We start from the raw sequence: 20105 nt of genomic DNA, 5'->3' as shown, positions 1-20105 counted from the left end.
ATGGCGAACCAAGATTTCATCCTGGTCCACCGAAACGGCATGCCGGCAGTCCTCAGCCTGGCGCCCAGGTTTGATTGAGACGCTGTCGTAGATCAAAAATCCACGATCGCCATTTGTTTTGGAGCGCCCCATTGGGGTGAAGTATACAACTGTTAAGTGCGGACACTCCAAGCTTCCAGAAAACCGGTGTGCTGCACGCGTACGCTTAATTCTGGACGACCCGCCTTGGTCTGCGACCCGAAGACTAAACGTTTTATGAATACATTTGAGGCAATTCAAAATCCGACTGTGCGCTGCGTTACTAACTCGTATAGTTTCGTTGCAAGTTTAAAATGCTCTGTCTCATGGAACACTCTAAACCTCCTGTGTTCAATGCTAAAACCAATTGTAGTAGAGGAGTTAGCGAATGACCGACATCAGTACCATCAGCACTCCCACGTATAAATCCAGACTGAGGATATAACAGCAAGATAATTGGTGAATATTCACCACACACATCTTCATCGGAAGCGTGTTGTTCTAAAAACTATTAAAGATAGGAATGCCCTGCCCGACACTTGCTTCCGCCCCTTAAGAAATGTTTTGCGTTGCGCTCTGAAAGCACCAGCGTACGAGTGCAACATGACTTGTCGCTTCTTACATTGAGTGCGTGGCAGTAATTCGCTGTTCTCGCTGTTAGTCGTGTATGGTGGTGGTCATGCCGAACATGGTATTTTTTTTTATTCTTACGTCGTGTTTGACGATGTTCGTCTTTATACATGTATCACACGCCCCCTACAATAATGCTGTAGTGCTACGGCGGGTATTCTAATAAATAAATAAATAAAAAATAAATAAATAAATAAATAAATAAATAAATAAATAAATAAATAAATAAATAAATAAATAAATAAATAAATAAATAAATAAATAAATAAATAAATAAATAAACAAACAAACAAACAAACAAATAAATAAATAAATAAATAAATAAAATAGAAAACATACTTAAAGGTATGGAAGCCGACAGCCAGCCTGCCGAAACAGAGAGGGTGCCAGCGAGACGAAAGACGATTGTATGCCAACGAATCGACGGCAATCTCCCACCTCACTGCACGGAAATTGAAATAACAATAGTGAAATATCTGAAATTGCCACCCAAAACGAAAGCCAAAACGAATTTTTTCGGTTTCGCTCCTGAATTAAATAATAAATTACGTTATGTTCTCCTTTTCTTTGCGGCCGAAAATATCGCTTTATTAATTTTTCGGTGCCGGTTTTTGTTTCGTTCCGACACCCTCCACTCAACAGTCTTGGTCAATGCTGATGCCATCACAGCTATACCTTAGAAGTAAACAATAATGTAACCAGGAGTGCTTGTTTTTGCACTTTTTTTAATATCAGTTGTGAAAAAAAAAATGTTATGCTTTAGCGAATTCATTCATTCATTCATTCATTCATTCATTCATTCATTCATTCATTCATTCATTCATTCATTTCTTTCATTCGCTGTCTTGTTTGTGCGTTCGTTCACTTGTTTCTGTCTTTGTTCACCGCTTTTGGATAAGCAGAAGCGCGGTACGACGATTACTGAGATATCGAGAATGCCCATCCAACGATACCGTCGGATGTCAAGCGTGTTGTTTTACAGAACCGGAACCGAAACTTGTTTGAATGCTAACCTTGGACATGGTCCAATCAAGGTGCATCTCCTCCCGTCGTCACAGCGTTTAGTTGGTGCGGCCGCCACAGACCGCGCATTGTAGTTTTTCTTCTTTCCTGCTTTTTAAAATAATTACCGACTTATCAACCGGATAAGCAATGAAAAGTGTGGTCATTTGAGCCAGTCTACGCAGTGCAATCAAAACCGGGAGCTTGACAAATTCACTTCAGTGTCCCGTTAAAAGGAACTATAGGGGCAGTAAAAAATGTGATTACAGGGGTCTTGTTACTTTGCATGGCTATTATGACCGCACTTGCGCACCAAGGAAAAATACCTAGGGGAAATCGAAGTTGAAACAAATGCGGCACTGAAGCGACCAGCTTGATCAGGTATGCCAGCTTAAACTTGTGTAGCTTGAAAAAACATGCGTTCAACGAACCTAACCAGATGAAATCGTTTCGATTTTACATGCTCCAAATTTATTATGATTTTCGGGCAGCCTTAACTCACTCATTAATCATTTCGTCATTTACAATTTGTGACGACAGAAACCATAGAACGCCGCTTTTCCGATGGAGGCGAAAAGCAAAAACGCCCGTGTGTACGAGATTTCGGCGGACGTTAACGATCCCCAGGTGGTCAAAATTAATCCGGAGCCCTCTACTAGGGCGCGCCTCATAGCCTGCGTTGCGTCGGCGCGTTAACCCTACAATCAATCAATCAATCAATCAATCAATCAATCAATCAATCAATCAATCAATCAATCAATCAATCAATCAATCAATCAATCAATCAATCAATCAATCAATCAATCAATCAATCAATCAATCAATCAATCAATCAATCAATCGCCATAGAACACAAAACCGTACCGGGTGGCGATATATCTTTATTCGATTTGGGCATAGTCCACGTTGTTAAGCAAGTGCTGCCGCTGCAAGTCGTAAACTTGCTTTCTTGCTACTGTACTCTTCAGACGGAGGTCGACTTCTCTTCAAACTTTAGTGCCCTCAAGGAGGTCAAAACCCATCAGGTTTTCCGCCTGGGCATCTTAAAAAAATTGACGTTGACAGAGCAAATTACACAAGTGAATTCTGATATTTGTTGCTTTCACTGATAGGCACTCGACAACACGCAACACAGATGAAACCCGGTAGGAAACTACATTTCATCACTGTTGTTATAACTAGGAACTCACCTAAATATTGAGAGAAACGCCCGGTGTCGCAAGCACAAATAACAGGTAACGCAACATCTCAAAGCGCGCCTAAGGAACAACTTATTGTGTAGCCACGTGCCACCGCGTTGGATATCTTCGATCACCGATGACCTTTCCTTAACTATATCGGACCACCACGGTATTTTTCTGGGCATTTCTCTGCAGGGCGCAAAAAAAAAACCTTCTGCAATGCGAAGCTGCACAGCCTTCCTAGGCCTGCTTAATTGTTGTGCTTGAAAAGACAACCCACATCATGTTCTTTTTTTTACCGCACCGCCCCATACCGTACCAGACCATGCTGCACCATACAACACCATACCATACCATACCCCACCATACCATACCTTATCATACCGTGCCACACTATACCATACCATACCATACCATACTTTATGATACTGTACCATACCATACCATACCATACCATACCATACCATACTTTATGATACTGTACCACACCATACCATACCACACCATACCATAGCACACCATACTCTACCACACCACACCACACCACACCACACCACACCACACCACACCACACCACACTACACCACACCATACCGTACCATACGATAGCATACCATACCGCATATTTATATGCCAAGCAAAATACCAACTGCGTAGCTATCGTAACACAATTATTATTTTGGTTGTGTGAACAATTTATCCAAACTATGTCGAAGGCCGTAGCATTCCCGCGTCGCCTCCTTCCGGCACTGCGCATCAACCCACTCCGCCAAACGAAGCCACGCCCTTATTCATGCACGGGCTCCTTGTACAGGAAGAGAGCCCCAGCCGCGCTTTGTCGCTGCGTCCGCATCCCAGGCGGGCTTGAAAGCCGAAACCCTCCGGCGGCATGACGCTGGCGGGTACGCTAAAACGGTTGAGGCCAAACAAAATGCGCCCCAACAGGAGGCAGCGTGCATCTGTCTGTGTAGGGTAAGTGGCTGCCACGACAGCAGAGGAAACAGGACGGCTCCAAGCCCCCCAAAAATAATAACATGAAGCCGCCGTACTGTTGAAACCACTGCGAAACCTGCCGTTCCCTTAGAAAATGTGCGCGTAGCGATGCGCCGTCCTTGTTGCCACAACAGCACAGAAGAGGAGCGCGCGGCTCTCCGTGCAGCTTTTCGCGGCGTTATAACTGCACTCGTTCTTTCGCTAGGCGTTTTTCGTAACGGTTTATTTAAGAACACCTTCACGGCTTTCACCCAAATTAAGCCTGCCAATTCATTAACATGTTGCCGTTACTGCAGTAACAATGTCATTCATAATATCGGGACCAATCGACTTCGCCGTTACATTTCTGTGTCGTGGTCCCGTGGCAAGCAGCGATTTCTTTTAGGAGAAGAAACACTGTACTGTTCTCGGGTGTTCAATTAAGCCCCCTGTGAGCTTTCAGAGCGAGTCCCACCAGTCGGCGTTCCGTAATTGGCACAAAGGCAACCTTAGCAACAGTCCAACCTCAACGCAAATGTAGTAGAAAAAGGAAGGAAAGAAAAGGGAAAAGGAAAGGGGCAGGCAGGTAGGAAGCGCACGAGGTATTTCCCTCATGTTCACCTCGCACGAAAGCAGTTCTCGTCCGGGAAATCAAGCGCGCACCTCGATTGCTTCTGTGCCGACTGGAGCACTGTTTGCGCACCCCTTGAGCCGGAACGTGCCGACGGCTTTCCCACACAGCTTCGCCCCTCGTCGCCCCGCATCCTCCACGCGCCGACGGCCAGGACGCAGTCGCGGATCACCGAGAGGCCAGTGCTTCCCCTACTCCACGGCTCCACTGCGCTTTGGCCTCTTCCCCCCTCCTCTTCCTTCCTTTTGTATTCTCCGCGCGTTCATCTTCATCGCGCGGACGCGCCTCTGTTTGTCTTCGGCTTCTCTTGCCCCCTCTCCTCGGTTGCCTCACTCCGCAGCTACTTATTTTTTCTCCCCTGGTCGTCCTTGGCGCGTAATGTTTCCCGCGGCGTGTTTCATGTTCTCCGCGGCGTCTAAATCTTCCTTCTTTCCCCATTTCTTTTTTTCTTTCTGCGCCGAAACAACGAGCCCTTTACTCTCAGGCAGCGCCTTTCTGCCACATCGCCTTTTTGTTTAGTTTTCGGGGAGCGGTGTTTGCCCTCCTGGCCGTTTCGTTCAAGTTCCAGGCGTTCCGCGTGTATTGACTCTCTCGCGGAAGTCCCATACGAAATAGTTCTTCTGTGAACGCTTTTGGTTCGAGTAGTTTCGCCTTTTTTTTTTCTTTTATTTTGGGGGTTGGGGGGGGGGGGGATTATACTTTAGTTTCCCACTGTGCGTCAGCAAACAGTTATAGACACCGGTTGGCGAACTCGAAGAACCGTTGATGTGGTAGTTTGGGCGTACAGAATATATATACAAACGATTCGATCTCTTTCTTCAGACGGGACCTTCAAGAGGAGCACAAACACGGTGTATTAGGTGTTTAGGGGATATCAATTAAAATATAAAATAAAAGCGGTCCCACCTCGCTCAAGTGCAATTTACGGGTCCAAGCTAAATTTTTTTTAAGGCTGAACTCCACAAAATGCAGTGGAACATTTTAGCGTATTCATGCTACACGGCCACACGCCACCGGACGCCACACGGGATGACGTCCTGTACACCTCTGTGGGCATTTAACTGGCTCGGGTATGATGCTCACAAAAGTTTACTGAAGAGATGACGGTTCACTGAAGTCGATTTTTCCCGTTCAGTGATACAGCAGACACTGTTAGGCTGCCTGTAACCCTTTTCCTTCCGTAAAATGCACTAAACACGCCGAGAAGGTGCACTGAGGTGGAATTCCCTTCGTTTGTCCTCGTCGAGTTTTCAAAAAATTCGGCAAAAGGTTTCAGATAATTTCCGCAACCGCGATGTTTGCCAGTATAATCGACAATTACCCGCAGGGCTTTTTGGTGTATTCCCTGAACGTTCTAAAAGCAGCGATGAAAGCGGCCATCGATTACCGGGAACGAGCACATTTTTTTCTGCGGCTGATGGGCATTCAAAATTTAGTATATGTTTCACTTGGTGAGGGCGTTATAAATCTATTTGTAATTTCAGGAAAGAATCAAACATTAATGGTGGAAACACTGCGGGGATATACAGCCTCCATGGATACCGATTTCGGCGCCGGTTAGACATTCTGAGCTGGCCCAATATATTTCGTAACTCTCCGCTACGACGGCTATTACAGGCCAGCGCCATTGGGTACATGGCGCAGTAGACGCTTCACGACTACGAGAACACTTCAGTACCAAAAAGAGGCCGTTAGGGCCTCGGACGTGGAGCTTTCGCGGCAGCTGATAGCCTTTCAATGAGGTCTGTAATACCAATGGTGACCCAGACGCTGGGACCACTCCGGAATGAACACCTTAAGTCATCTTTAGTCGCTTCAATAGTCTATACTTCCTCCGCTTCCTCCTCCTACACTACCGCGTACATCAAGCACGAAGTGTACATGTGCCGCGTAAAGCTTCAACTTGACGATGCACATTTACAGAGCAGCACACGCGAGGACGAAGGGAAGACGGAACACTTCGAGCACCGATTTTCGACAGCTTAACTCCCAAATTAGTGGAAAGTCACTGGTCCTGCTGCTCCGTTCTCCCCTTTTCCCTCGCCTGTATACCGCGCTGCTCACACTTGACATAAATTACCAACAAGGCCAACAGGCACTTTGTTCAATGTGGCTCTTAGGATGCCCCATTCCCTTAATGCAATAACTCTTTGACTTTTCTGATATTGAGACCCCGTGGAATAATCTCACAGGTCGGTCTGCGTATCGACACTGCTGAGATAAACGCAAAGAATGGCGATTTCCTTTAGCAAGAGTAACTGGCATCAAAATCCCGTAGAGCATCAATTGGGCTTCTAACCGCCATTTGATGGGTAATTAGGGAGTTTTAGCTGACCGTTTTTCACGCTCCGCTCTGCTCCGATAGCAAGCGCGAGCGCCACTGCGCATGCGTGGTGCGCTCGGCAGCGAACAGCATTGGCTCCGGTTGCGCTGAGTGGGACGCCGCTACCGGAGCGGACCGTCAAAAACGGTCAGCTAAAACTCTCTATTGTCTGTTCTTTAAATAAACTCCGGTGGGTATCAAACGCATAGCGACGTCTACTGAAGTGGCAAGGTGCTTTTTTTGAACTCATAATGCCCTAATCTTGTACCCGTGACCTTTTACCGACGATGGGTCCTTAAGCGGAGTGCAGTAGCAATTTAAGCAGCTCGCAACATAGCTGCCACCACATGCGAGGTGCCTCAGTGACCAGCCCAACGAAGTCTGCTTTGCTTTTTTTTCCCCTGTGTAGCCACCTTTGATATAAAAGTCACGATTTCAAACGCGCCATTCTCCCTTCTTCTTTTCCGTGCGCAGGATCTCCGGAGACCTACAGGTTCCAAGGCGAGAGCCCGGTGGGGGCGGCCGAGGTTGGGGCACGCGTCTCCACGGGCCGAGTGCGGCGGCGTGCGCGGTCAGCCGAGGCGTCGCTCGTGTCGGCGCCCGAGATCGTGAACCCCAAGCTGTTTCCGGATATCGAGCAGCCGGCCTTCGACAACAGCACGCCCAGGAACGTCACCACGCAGCAGATGCAGACCGTCTACCTGCACTGCATTGTCAACAACCTCGGCGAGCGAACGGTGAGCTTAGCGTGCACGTTGTTGGGCTCGTAAGCCGTCCTCTCGCACGAGCGCCGTGTGTATCGCCGAGTGCGGTAGGCGTAAGCACCGTCTTTCAGATACCCACATACGAGAATGTGTTTGTTGGCTATCTGGCGTCATGAACGCGTGGAGTGGGAATGCGCTGTTCTACACAGCGTTGCGACGCAATATCTATGCCGACTGAGTAGCGGCCAACTGCATTGGCGCCGCGACGTTGCTCCCCGATAGAGAAGATAAAGAGCAGCTTGCCGGTGCTGGAGTAAGCTGCAGATATGAGCTGGATCCGAAGCCAGCAGGCCAAGCGACACCGGTTTTCGCACAAAGAGGCTAACAAAGTTGAGATCAGTGCGTGTAAAGGTGGGCGTTTATTTATGTTTTTTGGCGGCAAAGCCCCTTAGGGGCTGGGGTTGTTGGCGTCTTCTGTCATCGTCGTCGTAATCATCGTCTCGTGGTGTAGTCACGGTACTAAAGCACCGCGAAACTCGTTTATGCCTCACGTTAGAACATAACGCTTACTAAAAACCACCTGGACATTCGTTTACGCCTCGCGCTGGAGAACTTCGTGCTTCAAATACAAGAGACATTTACAACAAAGCTGTGTACCTCTACCCCCCAACGGTTTCATCTCTGTTAGCAAAAACGCCAAGGAGCCAAGAATAAACTTATACACTGCATGCTTCGCCCTCACCAGGTTTCACGTTAGTGGAGATGACCCTGGATTTCTTTCTTAATTTTTCGGTTGATATATTTTCTTTTTCCATGGATGGTTGGCTCGAACATACCCTGAAAGTTCTTACCCCTTACATAAAGACCTAGCACATCGCAGAGATGGCTGTGCGGCGTCTACCACAACAGCAACAACAACATACTACGTCTACTACAACTACAACAATAACAACTACTACTAATATCAATCAATCAATCAATCAATCAATCAATCAATCAATCAATCAATCAATCAATCAATCAATCAATCAATCAATCAATCAATCAATCAATCAATCAATCAATCAATCAATCAATCGATCAATCGATCGATCGATCGATTTATCAATCAATCAATGTTTATTGTAGTGGCGCGGTACGGTCGTAGCCATTGTACTGCACCCTTAGAAAAAAAGACAACACTCAAATACATCTGAACGTGAGAAAAACAACAGCAAAGTGAAAAATCCAATAAAATGAAAAAAAATTTCAAAAGAAAAAAAGGAATGGTCACCGGAACAAATCAATGATTTCGGGGCACTAAATTCGGCACCACCAGGAAACTAGAAAACAAAATGGTAATAAATGTTGTGCAAAGCAAGCTGGTGGGCATACATGGCACAGTAAAAAAAAGCCAGCAAAAAAAACTGAAATGGAGCAACTGAGATAGATTTTGAAACGGGTGGAACAAAATCAGGGTGAGAAAGCAGTGAGAAGTTCACACATGAAAGATTGGAGTGGTGTATGGAACAAGTCAATATTATGGGAGTAGAGATTGTATGTTTTTTGAAGGCGGTACAATGGGCAGTGTCGATTGCGTATGTCACAGGTCGAAGAATGGGGGACTGCCGGGTAAGTTTCGAATGTACTCGAAGGTTTACATTTGCAAACCAGTCCGAACATCATCATCATCAGCATCATCATCATCAGCAGCAGCAGCTGCAGCATAATAATAATAATAATAATCAATCAATCAATCAATCAATCATGTTTATTTACGTGCCCAGGAACAGCCAGAGGCCTGAGTGCTGGCGCACGGGTAGTTACATGAAAACAAAATACAAGAAACATATAGCAAGAAACAAGTAAGCGACAAGACACACACAAGTTGAAGTAGTGAAGATGACGGAAATCAATCAATCAATCAATCAATCAATCAATCAATCAATCATTTATTTAACGTGCCCAGGAACAACCGAGAGGTCCTGATGCTGGTGCACAAAAAAAAAGAAAAAAAACTATGAATAACACAACAGAACAAGATAACTGTTCAGAAGAAAACTATAAGAGACACAATGAGTACAGAAATATTAGGACGACAGGACAAAGGTAGATTAACACAGTATGAGAAATAGCTAATGATAATGACGAAAAGTCAGATAATATACATACATACATACATACATACATACATACATACATACATACATACATACATACATACATACATACATACATACATACATACATACATACATACATACATACATACATACATACATACATACATACATACAACAATGCGCCAGATAAACTAAAAGAGAAGGATAGAACAAATTGCACATCTGATGTTATCTTATAACGGTAGAAACCTTGGAGGAAAACGATAACTGTGACCCATCAAAAACATCGAGGTCAAGAAAATAAAAATTATAAAGACTTTGTATCCTGTTGACGGTTGAGTGCTGAGAGAGGCGGGTAGTTACAAGAAACGGCCTGCTCTCTCTTGTTTGCTTCCGCGGAATCCGAAAATTAATACTATTGAGCAGCATAGGACAGGATATAGTACCGTGAACGAGCTTGAAAAGAAAGAAGAGATCGGCGCGATTTCGCCGGCAGCGAAGTGAAGGCAATGACAATAGTTCAACGGTGTTAGAACACGAGCCAGAGTCATTTTTAGCGAAGCGATGGTTGTAAACGCTTAGAAATTTTTTCTGGACACGCTCAACTACGTTACTTAAGGAATTAAAGATGCCATTCCAGATCACAGATGCATACTCAAGTTGAGGAAGACATATTGCGGTGTACAATTTGCGGAGTGGCATAGGAGAATTGAATTCTCTCGATATTCTACAAACACAGCCGAGAGAACGAAGACCCCGCATAGCAACACGCTTAGTATGAGCTGAAAAATGCAAGGTGCTATCAAAGAGAACGCCGAGATCATTGATCTCACAAACCCTACATAAAGGCACAGAATTGACAGAGTATAAAAAAGATACGCTAGATGATTTGCGAGTGAAACTCATGACTTTTGTCTTTGAAATATTGAGAGAAAGGTTATTGTTATTACACCATTCTGAAAAAGAACATAAATCAGACTGCAACAAGCGACAGTCGTTAAATGAATGAATTTCCCTAAATATCTTTATATCATCGGCATACAAAAGGAAAGAAGAATTGCGAATGGCAGAAGAAACGTCGTTAACATACATTAAAAAGAGGAGTGGGCCTAATACTGAACCCTGAGGTACACCACTGGTAACTTTGTAAAAGGAGGACGTTTGGCCGTTGACGGCAACATAACATGATCTGTCACGAAGGTAGCTATGCAATAGATTCACAACAGCGGTGTCAACATCAAAATGAGCAAGTTTAACCATAAGGATTGAGTGACTGACTACATCGAACGCTTTGTTGATAATAATAATAATAATAATAATCTTTATTGTCCTATTTACAAAGTAAAACGGCAGGCCTGTCGAAGCCAATATAGGCTTGTGTGACTAGGACTGGCAAGCCGGCAAAGCGAAAAAAAGAAGGCAATAGAGCACAGGGAAATACAAAAGTGCGAACAAAATATTTACGAAGTCAATAAACCAAAACACAATTCCATAACTACAAAACGCATATTCATACATGTATAGGCGAAAACAAAATGTCAGGCACATCAAGTAACAAAAGGTCAACAGTTTTTTTTTTTAAGTTGTTGTTTTGATTGTGCGGCAAGGACTTCTTGGGGTAAGTCATTAAACAATTTTGGCACATAAACACTTCTAAGTGCCATACGATACGATGTATGGGAGCGGGGGACTGAAAAGCGAGGCTGATTTCTTACAGGCCGGGCAGACTTGACTTCATGCTTAAAATCAGGAAACCAAAAATGTTTAACAACCACTATTTCAATAAATACAACATCAAATGAGGGTAAATTAAAAGTTTTGAATATATCCTGCACATCTGACAAGCAACGGCAATCCCTGAGCGATAGACATCAATATATTTTTCAATAAGCTGTTCACGAGAGATTTCCAACATGATGAACAAAATAAAACATGGTTGTCCCATACTTTAGCACACTATAAGAGAGGGCATGCGCAATACTTTTCTTGACATGAAAGGGAACGAACCATTTAATGTTGTAAAGCACACAAGCCACATTTCGGAGTTTCCCACAGACATATGCTAAGTGTTCATGCCAAGACAGTGCGGAATCAGAAGCAATGCCTAAATATTCAATAGTACCGATATAATTTACAACTTCACACTCACAGGAGGTGCACTGGTTATCATGTATGTCAACAGGAGCGTTGATCACAGCAACGGATTACGGAAACAGATTAGTTTAGTTTTATGAGAATTGATTTTAAGACGATTTTCGGAGGATCCATCCACAGCATTACAAATGTCATTTTGACAAAATCGCACTTTGTGGAACACCAGCAAATAGAGATACTGGTCTACTGAAATGAAATTGATCCTCAGTAGCAACAACCGGAGAGCGCTCCAAGAGATACTTATACAGAATATCAATAAACGGACAACGGAAACCCAATAAGTACAGTTCCCTATGCAATAAATTATGACACACAGAATCGAAAGCTTTAGAAACATCTCTAAATAAAGCCCAAGCAAATAAGTTACATCAACAGCAAGTCATCGGCAAATTCTTCTAATAGAGCAATTGTCACACGGCCAGACACGAAACCATACTACCGAGGCGACATAACCGAGAATTGTTCTAGAAATGAAGACATAATTTGTAAAAGGTATTTTTCCAGAATTTGAGAAAGAATAGTCAGTATTGATATGGGCCTGTACGAGTCGACTTTATCCTTCGGACCTCCTATATAGAGAGGCTTAAAAATAGCCATTTTTAAATTTTTTGGAATGTGTACGCCATTAATAAATTCATTAGAATGAAAAGAAGAACGTCCGATAAAACATCGAAGTGCCTGCAAAGCGTCTCTACCCTTATTCCATCATAACCAGGGGGCTTATTATTTCGAAAACTGAACAGTATGGACCTCAGCTCGGATTTAGAGAGGCAAGGCAGAAACGCCGATGAAGGAATGGATTTTTTAAGTGCGCAAGAACCAAGCAAAGGCGAAGTATTATCAGGAGTGATACGGAACGCATGATTATATGTGTCCGCCACAGTTTCCGCATCATCCGAAAAAGCTTTAAAGACCGGGGGATTATTTGTCTTGCCACGCAAGCTGTTAATCAAATACCATGTCTTTGCTGGATTTTTTGCATGCAGGCTAAATTTCTAAAAGAAATGTATACACTTAGCAGTTCTTAGCAGAGCCACAACTCTATTGAGAGCACTTTTGTGTTGCGCGCGCAAAGCCTTATCTTTAGGTGCGCGATTTACACGCTTCCATAAGCCGCGTTTACATGAATGCGACAAGTGGCGCATCGCATCGCATCGCATCAATTTTCTAGCGCATCGCATCCATGTAAACGGGGCTAATGCGCTAGGAAAGCGCGTCGCATAATTGCGCCAGACAGGGGTGGATTGAGACGCGTAAGTCGACTTTCGAAGTGCATGTAAACGCGAGCGCATCGCATTAGGAATTACGTCGACAAGAAAAGTAAGCCCTGCAAACGCAGCTTTGCATTTAAAATTGTCTAAATCGAGTTTAAGACGCCAGAAAATGCGAGTCGTGAAAAAAGAACAAGAACGAGCCGCGCCGGGAGCTTTGGAAGCGCCAGAAACGCTGCTTTACCTTCGATGTGCGACACCGTATGGCGCCACCATCACACCAGGGGTAATGCGCTACATGTAAACGCTAGCGCATCGCATTACTCGTGATGCGCTAGGAAATGTGACGCGCGCTATCGCATTCTGTCGCATTCATGTAAACGCGGCTATAGGCAATCCCTATACGAAATAGCTTGCATCACGCCCGCGGTTTGCCAACTGTAATCTTTACGCCGCTTCCTTATCGGAGAAACAGTACTTGAAACCTAGAACCGTTTAAGATGCTCGCATAAGCTTGCGTACACTGTTCCAGGGGACGGGTTATCCGCTATCAGAGACGGCCATTCGAAAATGGAAATCAAACGGTCAAAAATAACTTTATTTAAGAAAGAAAAAACGCATATCTCGACAATCAGGTACCCTGTCCACCTGATGAGTAGGAGCAGAAGAACTAGCCGATAATCGACATGCCATAATGTAATGGTCCACCAACCTTTGAGCGATGAAGCAAGATGAAAAAGAGCAATTTTCGGCCTTTATAGCGACATGATCTAAATCAGATTCAACCAGTTTCCCGTGCACAACCTCTTCGCGAGTGACAAAATTGACTACATTTTCAAGGCCAGAAAAACAAAGTACTTCCAAATAATCTGCCACTGTAGGTTGGGCGGGATGTAGTAAATTTATATTCAACTCACCCGTTAAGTCCAATTGATCATTGATTTTGATGATTGATTGTAGGGTTTAACGAGCCGACGCAACGCAGGCGATGAGGCGCGCCGTAGTGGAGGGCTCCGGATTAATTTTTACCACCTGGGGATCTTTAACGTGCGCCGAAATCTCGTACAAACGGGGGTTTTTGCTTTTCGCCTCTATCAGAAAAGCGGCCGCCGCAGCCGGGAATCGAACCCGCGACCTCGCGCTCCGCAGCGCAACGCCTTAGCCACTGAGCCACCGCGGCGGGTCCCAATTGATCAACTGCCCCAAAACTTTTAAGTAAGGTATCCGATTAAATTAAGAATCTGGCAATACTATTAGAGGGAGGGCCATAAATTGCTAATAGCACCATTAAAATAGTACCATAGGCTACCTTAATGGCTAATAATTCTGTATGTGCCAAATCTGCAACCAGAGGCGTCACTACAAAGTGCTGGCGAATGAAAATGGCAATGCCAGCACCCCGACAAAATGAACGAGTGAAAAAATGCGAGCTGAAACCCTGCAACTCAAAAAAGCAGTAGATGTGTTTGTATTTATTTCTGGAAGAACAAAAATATCAACGAAGTCAGCTGCGGGTTCTGCAAGACTGCTGAATTCGTCCCAGTATTTTCGAAGACTACGAATATTAATGTTAAGAACTATTAGATCCTGCTCAGACCAATTACTTAACGAGTGCCGAAATGAGTTGAAGTCGGAAAATTCAAGGAAGTGAACTGACATGTCCTTTATGCTATTTTTTGCAATGTCAGCAATTTTAACAATTCGAAGGAGGGGAGCATCCCCGTTTGTTTGTGGAAAGATTTTGCCGCCCTTAACCCAACATTACTTGTAGCCGTTACCTGTAGCTGCCGTTCTGGCCTGCCAGAACAAGCCACGGTTCCGCTTGGTCAAGTTTCCATTGAAAAACAATTTCGGCAATGCGCCTGACTGATGTAACAAACGAAGTTTGCCGCGTGCTCCGAACCACGTTTCCGTGAAGCCGACGGACGCAAGGAAGGAAGGAAGGGTATTGCACAAGAACGGTAGGCGTTGTGTCACGCTTGCTGGGAAGCCAGTGCACGCTGAGCACATCAGACGCGCAAAATTCTGATAAGTCTAGTTTATCAGCGAAATGAGAGAGTTTTTGCAGCAAGTCCTCGTCCTGCTTCCGGCATCCCGTGGATTTCTGGGTTTGCCCTCCGACTGTATTGTTCCGTATCGTTAAGTTCATCCTGCAGACGTTCTATCTGGGCTGCGTGTCCGTAGACATCAGCTTTCAACTCGTCGACCCTCTTAGCACGCCGGGAGACTTGTTCATGACACCCCTTGCTGTGATCAAGGACCGTGTCATATTGCTTAGACATGAAAGAAATTGAACCTTCTAAGTCTTGAACTTGCGCAGATAAACCAGCGAATTCCCCTCTAAGAAGCAGCAAGGAATCTACTTTCTCATGGAGCGCTGGCAACATTTCTAGGCTCTTTCTTATGCTTCGCAGCTCTGAAAGCACTGCGGACTCTGAGACAGGCCGCTCAACCTCGGGAACTCCATCCGGCAGGGAACTGGGAGCCTGGCGTTTCTTACTCGCTCTACAGGTCTTGCAAACCCACACGTCCCTTTTTTCCTGACCCATCATACTGAACGTGTTTGGCGCAATGCCCGAGCAGTTCTGACCGAGGTGATAGAAGTAATTACAGTCCGAGCATTTAAAGAATCTCCCGTCATCCGGCAGAGTATTCTGGCAAGCAATGCACATTTCATCTCCTGCCATTGTAAATACACGGCTCAAATTCACACAGCAAGGGGCAGTCGGCGGCAATCAGAAAGATGATTTCAAGCCTAATGTGGAAGACACCAATCATTATTACCTGTCAACTAGAAGGCGTGAGAACGGGGCAGAGTTTCGCCGCCGACTGGGAAGGGGGGCGGGGCGGAAACCACCCGCTGATATAGCCGGTCCGAAGCTCGAACGGTCAGGTGATGCGCAGAAGTGCAGCCAGATGTAGGGCGATGCGCAGCTTCGTCGAAGAAATGCGCATCAAGGGTCTCTTTGCGTCAGCAGGTACAGCAGGCCCAAGAAGACGCCAAAAACATGGTCGGACGACGAGGCCACCAGGAAATCTGTCAAGTAGAAGGCGTGAGAACGGGGCAGAGTTTCGCCGCTGACTACTACTACTACTACTACTACTACTACTACTACTACTACTACTACTACTACTACTACTAATAATCAATCAATCAATCAATCAATCAATCAATCAACCTTTATTTTCGGTGCCCAGGAACAACCCTAGGGTCTTGGTACTGGTACACCATACAAAAAAAAAAAAAAAACACTACAATTAAGACAAGACAACATACACAAACTATATGTATGACATAAACAATAAAGTAAAAATAGTTACAGAAATCTTAGAAAGCAAAAAAGGAAGAAAAAAAAAAAAGAACAGACAGTCAAAAAAGAAAAGGCAGGCTTAGTGTTGCAAGCCATGCCACTCGGCCAGCAAAACGTTCAGTAGATGTGAAAAATAGGAACTATACAAGCAAATATTGAATCAACATGACATAGAGTATACGTATATAGCCAAGGTTTTCTAACAACATATTAGGAAGTTCCAAAAAAAAAAGGGGGGAAAAGCTTCAGCATTACCAACACTGACACTAAAAACGTACAAATATTCAAGCAACACAAAACAAGAAAAAGTGAAAAGCAAGCAAGAACAGTTTGCACATAATACATAGGGTACATAAATTTGGAATGACATAAAGGACTTAAGCTACAACAGTTTTCAACTAATAATAATAATCAATCAATCAATCAATCAATCAATCAATCATGTTTATTTACGTGCCCAGGAACAGCCAGAGGCCTGGGTGCTGGCGCACGGATAGTTACATGAAAACAAAATACAAGAAACATATTGAAAGAAATAAACAAGCGACAACACACACAAATTGAAGTAGCGAAAATTACAGAAATAAAGCACAGGCGGAGCCTGGGTACAGGTAAAAAAGAAAAAGAAGATGCCTTTGTGGCTCAGCTTATTATAATGAATACACAACAAGCAGAGAACAAAGTTTAACAGTAAGACGACAAGAACAATGACAAAGTATAGAGACAAATGATAAGACAACCATGATAAGTAAACAGTTTCAAAAACAGGCAACTATAGTGGTTAAACACAACCACAGAGAAACCAAATTTCAGCAATAAAAAAAAGAAAAACGAACGACAGAGATATCATAGATGTTTAACATACTGTGTTCAACAAAGCAGTACGGTAAATTGTAAAGGAGCTTTGAAAGATGTCAAGGCGTTCAGAGAAGCGGTTGTAGCAATTCTGTATTCTGCGCACAGGAGAATGATTGGAGTTGCGCGCAGCGGTCAAGAAAGGGCGATGCGACCTGGTGGGCCTCTGTGGAACACTAAACTCTAAACAGTTAAGCAGGTCTGCGCAAGAAAGGTCACCATGAACAATTTTGTGAAGAAATGTAAGGTCTGCACGCATACGTCTGCAGGTCAACGAAGGAATGGAAGGAACTATGGGTAAGTCAGAATCAGGACCCGAACTGTGATTGTGATGACGGTGCTTAAATATGGATAAAAACTTCTTCTGCACACGTTCTATTAATTCACTACTAGATTTGGAGATGCCGTTCCAGGCAACAGAAGCATATTCTAACTGGGGGATACATATTGCATTGTATAGCATTAGAAATGGATCTGGAGAAGAGAATTCCTTTGTAATCCGACACACATTTCCAAGACTTCGGAGTGCTCGCCGGGTGATGAGCCTAATATGAGAAGAAAAAGAGAGGGTACTGTCGAAAAGAACCCCGAGGTCCCTAATCTCCTCAACCCTTTGCAACGGAGCTCCCGCTATACTGTAGGAAAACAGTAGACGATGGGTTTTCCGGCTGTACGTGACAACCTTTGTTTTAGCTGGATTTAAAATTAGACAGTTTTTGCTGCACCAGACCGATAATTCCGACACATCCCTCTGCAAGGCACAGCAGTCCTGAAAACTGCTAATGTGCCTAAATAGTTTGACATCATCAGCATAGAGAAGAAATGAAGATTTTGCTAACACTGTTGACACATCATTGATAAAGATAGAAAACAATAGTGGACCCAGCACAGAACCCTGAGGTACACCACTCGTTGCAGTGTAAACACTAGACCTTTTGAAGTTTACATCTACGTAAAAGGACCGGTCAAGGAGATAGTTGGACAACAAGGCAACAAGACTTGCATCAACACCGGAGATAGTAAGCTTGTTAATTAATAATTTATGGTTCACTACATCAAACGCCTTACTGAGGTCAAAATAAATTACATCCAACTGGCCGTTTTCACAAACTGCAGCCGAAGCCTGAGTCATGAAGCTTGCAAGATTTGTAACCGTCGATCGACCCGAGAAAAAGCCGTGCTGATTTGGTATCAGAACGTTCTTGACGCAGGCAGCAAGAATGTTGTGCAGAGCTGACTCAAAGAGTTTTGAGGCGACACAAAGGAGTGAGATTGGGCGATAGTTGGTAACGGCTGACTTATCACCAGACTTAAATATTGGAAAAATTCGAGCAATCTTCCATGCACGAGGAAATTTACCGAAAAGCAAACAGTTATTATAAATGGAAGTTAAGACAGGCACAAAAATGTTGCCGTAAGCCTTCATGAGGGCTGCTGGAATTCCGTCTGCACCACAGGAAAATGACGGTTTCATCCGTTTAAGGCTATCATTGACAAGTTTTTCATCGAACATAAGTGTACTAAAATTAGACATATTATTAAACGATAGGCGTTCGTCGGGACCATCTGGCAGTTGAAAGACAGAATGAAAGTACTGAGCAAAGCTCGTGGCGACATCCTCAACCTGTTCCCCATCGGAATTAATCAGACTAATGTGTTCTTTAGACGCCTTAGAACGGCCGCGTACATACCTCCAGAAGTCAGCCGGTTTCTGAGACGCAGAAGCCTCTAACGACTCTATATAGAGCTGGTGGTCACGCCGGTAGAGGCTTTTACAAAGTGAGCGATACCGACTAAAATCCGCTTTCCACTTGTCAAGCCCAGACCGCTTGGCCTTTTTGTGGGCACTGTCCTTAAGTTTAAGCGAACTTCGAAGTTCTTTAGAGAACCAGTGGGGAAATTTGGAATGAACAGGCTTATAAAAAGGGATGTACTTTTCCATGCCACTCCTGACAATTTCGGTAAAACGTCGAACCTGTTCGTCAACATCATTGACATCAAAAACACTAGACCATTCAGCAGATGAATAAAAGTGATAGAGCCCAACATAATCTCCACGCTTGAAAGCATATCGCGGGACTGCACAATCGTCAACACCACCATAGCAATGCTGGGCAGCGACAGAGATAGAGACAATAAGAGGGGGGTGAAACTTGTCGGGGCGTACAAGAGATATTTCGGAGGCACACACTTGTACGTTTTTCAAGTTCGAGAAGCACACATCTAGGACATTACCACAGAAGTTTTCTATGTGGCAGAACTGCTGCAAGGAGGTGAATGATTGAAAATCTAATAACATGGTGCATTTCTGCGCTGCGTAATGGTTTTTATGCTGAAATGAAAGACTGTTCCAGTGAATACCTGGGGTGTTGAAGTCCCCAAGTATAATTAGCTTATGGTTGGAGTGTTGGAATAATAATAATAATAATAATAATAATAATAATAATAATAATAATATGGCAGTGATTATAGTGGTGCGATTAACCCATGTAGTGACATAAAAGCTAGATAAAAATGTCAACGTAGCGCTGTATAGCATGAGCTAATAGCTTCCAGATGGATTCACAAATATCCGGCCACGTGAGACGACGCAGTGAACCATCTTACACTTTTTATACATATCGACTATAGTATGCAATAAATATGGTTGTTTTTCTTTAAAAGCAACGCTACCGCCTTAAAAAACTTGACGCAGCGGCAAAATAAAACTAATGTTTAACAGCCAATGTAAAACCAACCATCATAGCGTCGGGTGGGCACAGATGCATCTTTTTCAGTTTTTCTAAATATCTGACAACATCAACCCATTCACTTTTTCCCCCCAAGGAACATTCCCACCGCGGAGAGGAGAAAAATCCCACGGGTTAGGGCAATCCATGAGACAGACAGCCAAAGCTCGAACGCGGTTTGGCCGCCTATTACTCGTCCCCAAATTTCTCGTTTTCAATCCCTTCGGCGAGCATGAAGCACTGCTAGCAAACGCTTATTCTCTCTGACTGCCCTTTGCAGCA

General features: G+C 44.1%; 1 protein-coding gene across 1 annotated transcript in view; it reads left to right on the top strand.

Moving 5' to 3' along the window:
• LOC144170767 (zwei Ig domain protein zig-8-like) overlaps positions 1-20105 on the top strand; it is a 314979-nt gene that overhangs the window by 150729 nt on the left and 144145 nt on the right. Inside the window, exon 2 of the mRNA XM_077700756.1 lies at positions 7232-7494. Coding sequence (XP_077556882.1) covers positions 7232-7494 — 263 coding nt within the window. The remainder of the gene's footprint in view (positions 1-7231; positions 7495-20105) is intronic.

Source organism: Haemaphysalis longicornis, unplaced genomic scaffold (genome assembly GCF_048455015.1).
Source record: "Haemaphysalis longicornis isolate Haplotype H1 unplaced genomic scaffold, Haemaphysalis longicornis Haplotype H1 scaffold_2, whole genome shotgun sequence".
Taxonomy (NCBI): domain Eukaryota; kingdom Metazoa; phylum Arthropoda; class Arachnida; order Ixodida; family Ixodidae; genus Haemaphysalis; species Haemaphysalis longicornis.
Note: the sequence above shows the minus strand (reverse complement) of the source record. Positions and strands in the feature narration are given on the sequence as shown.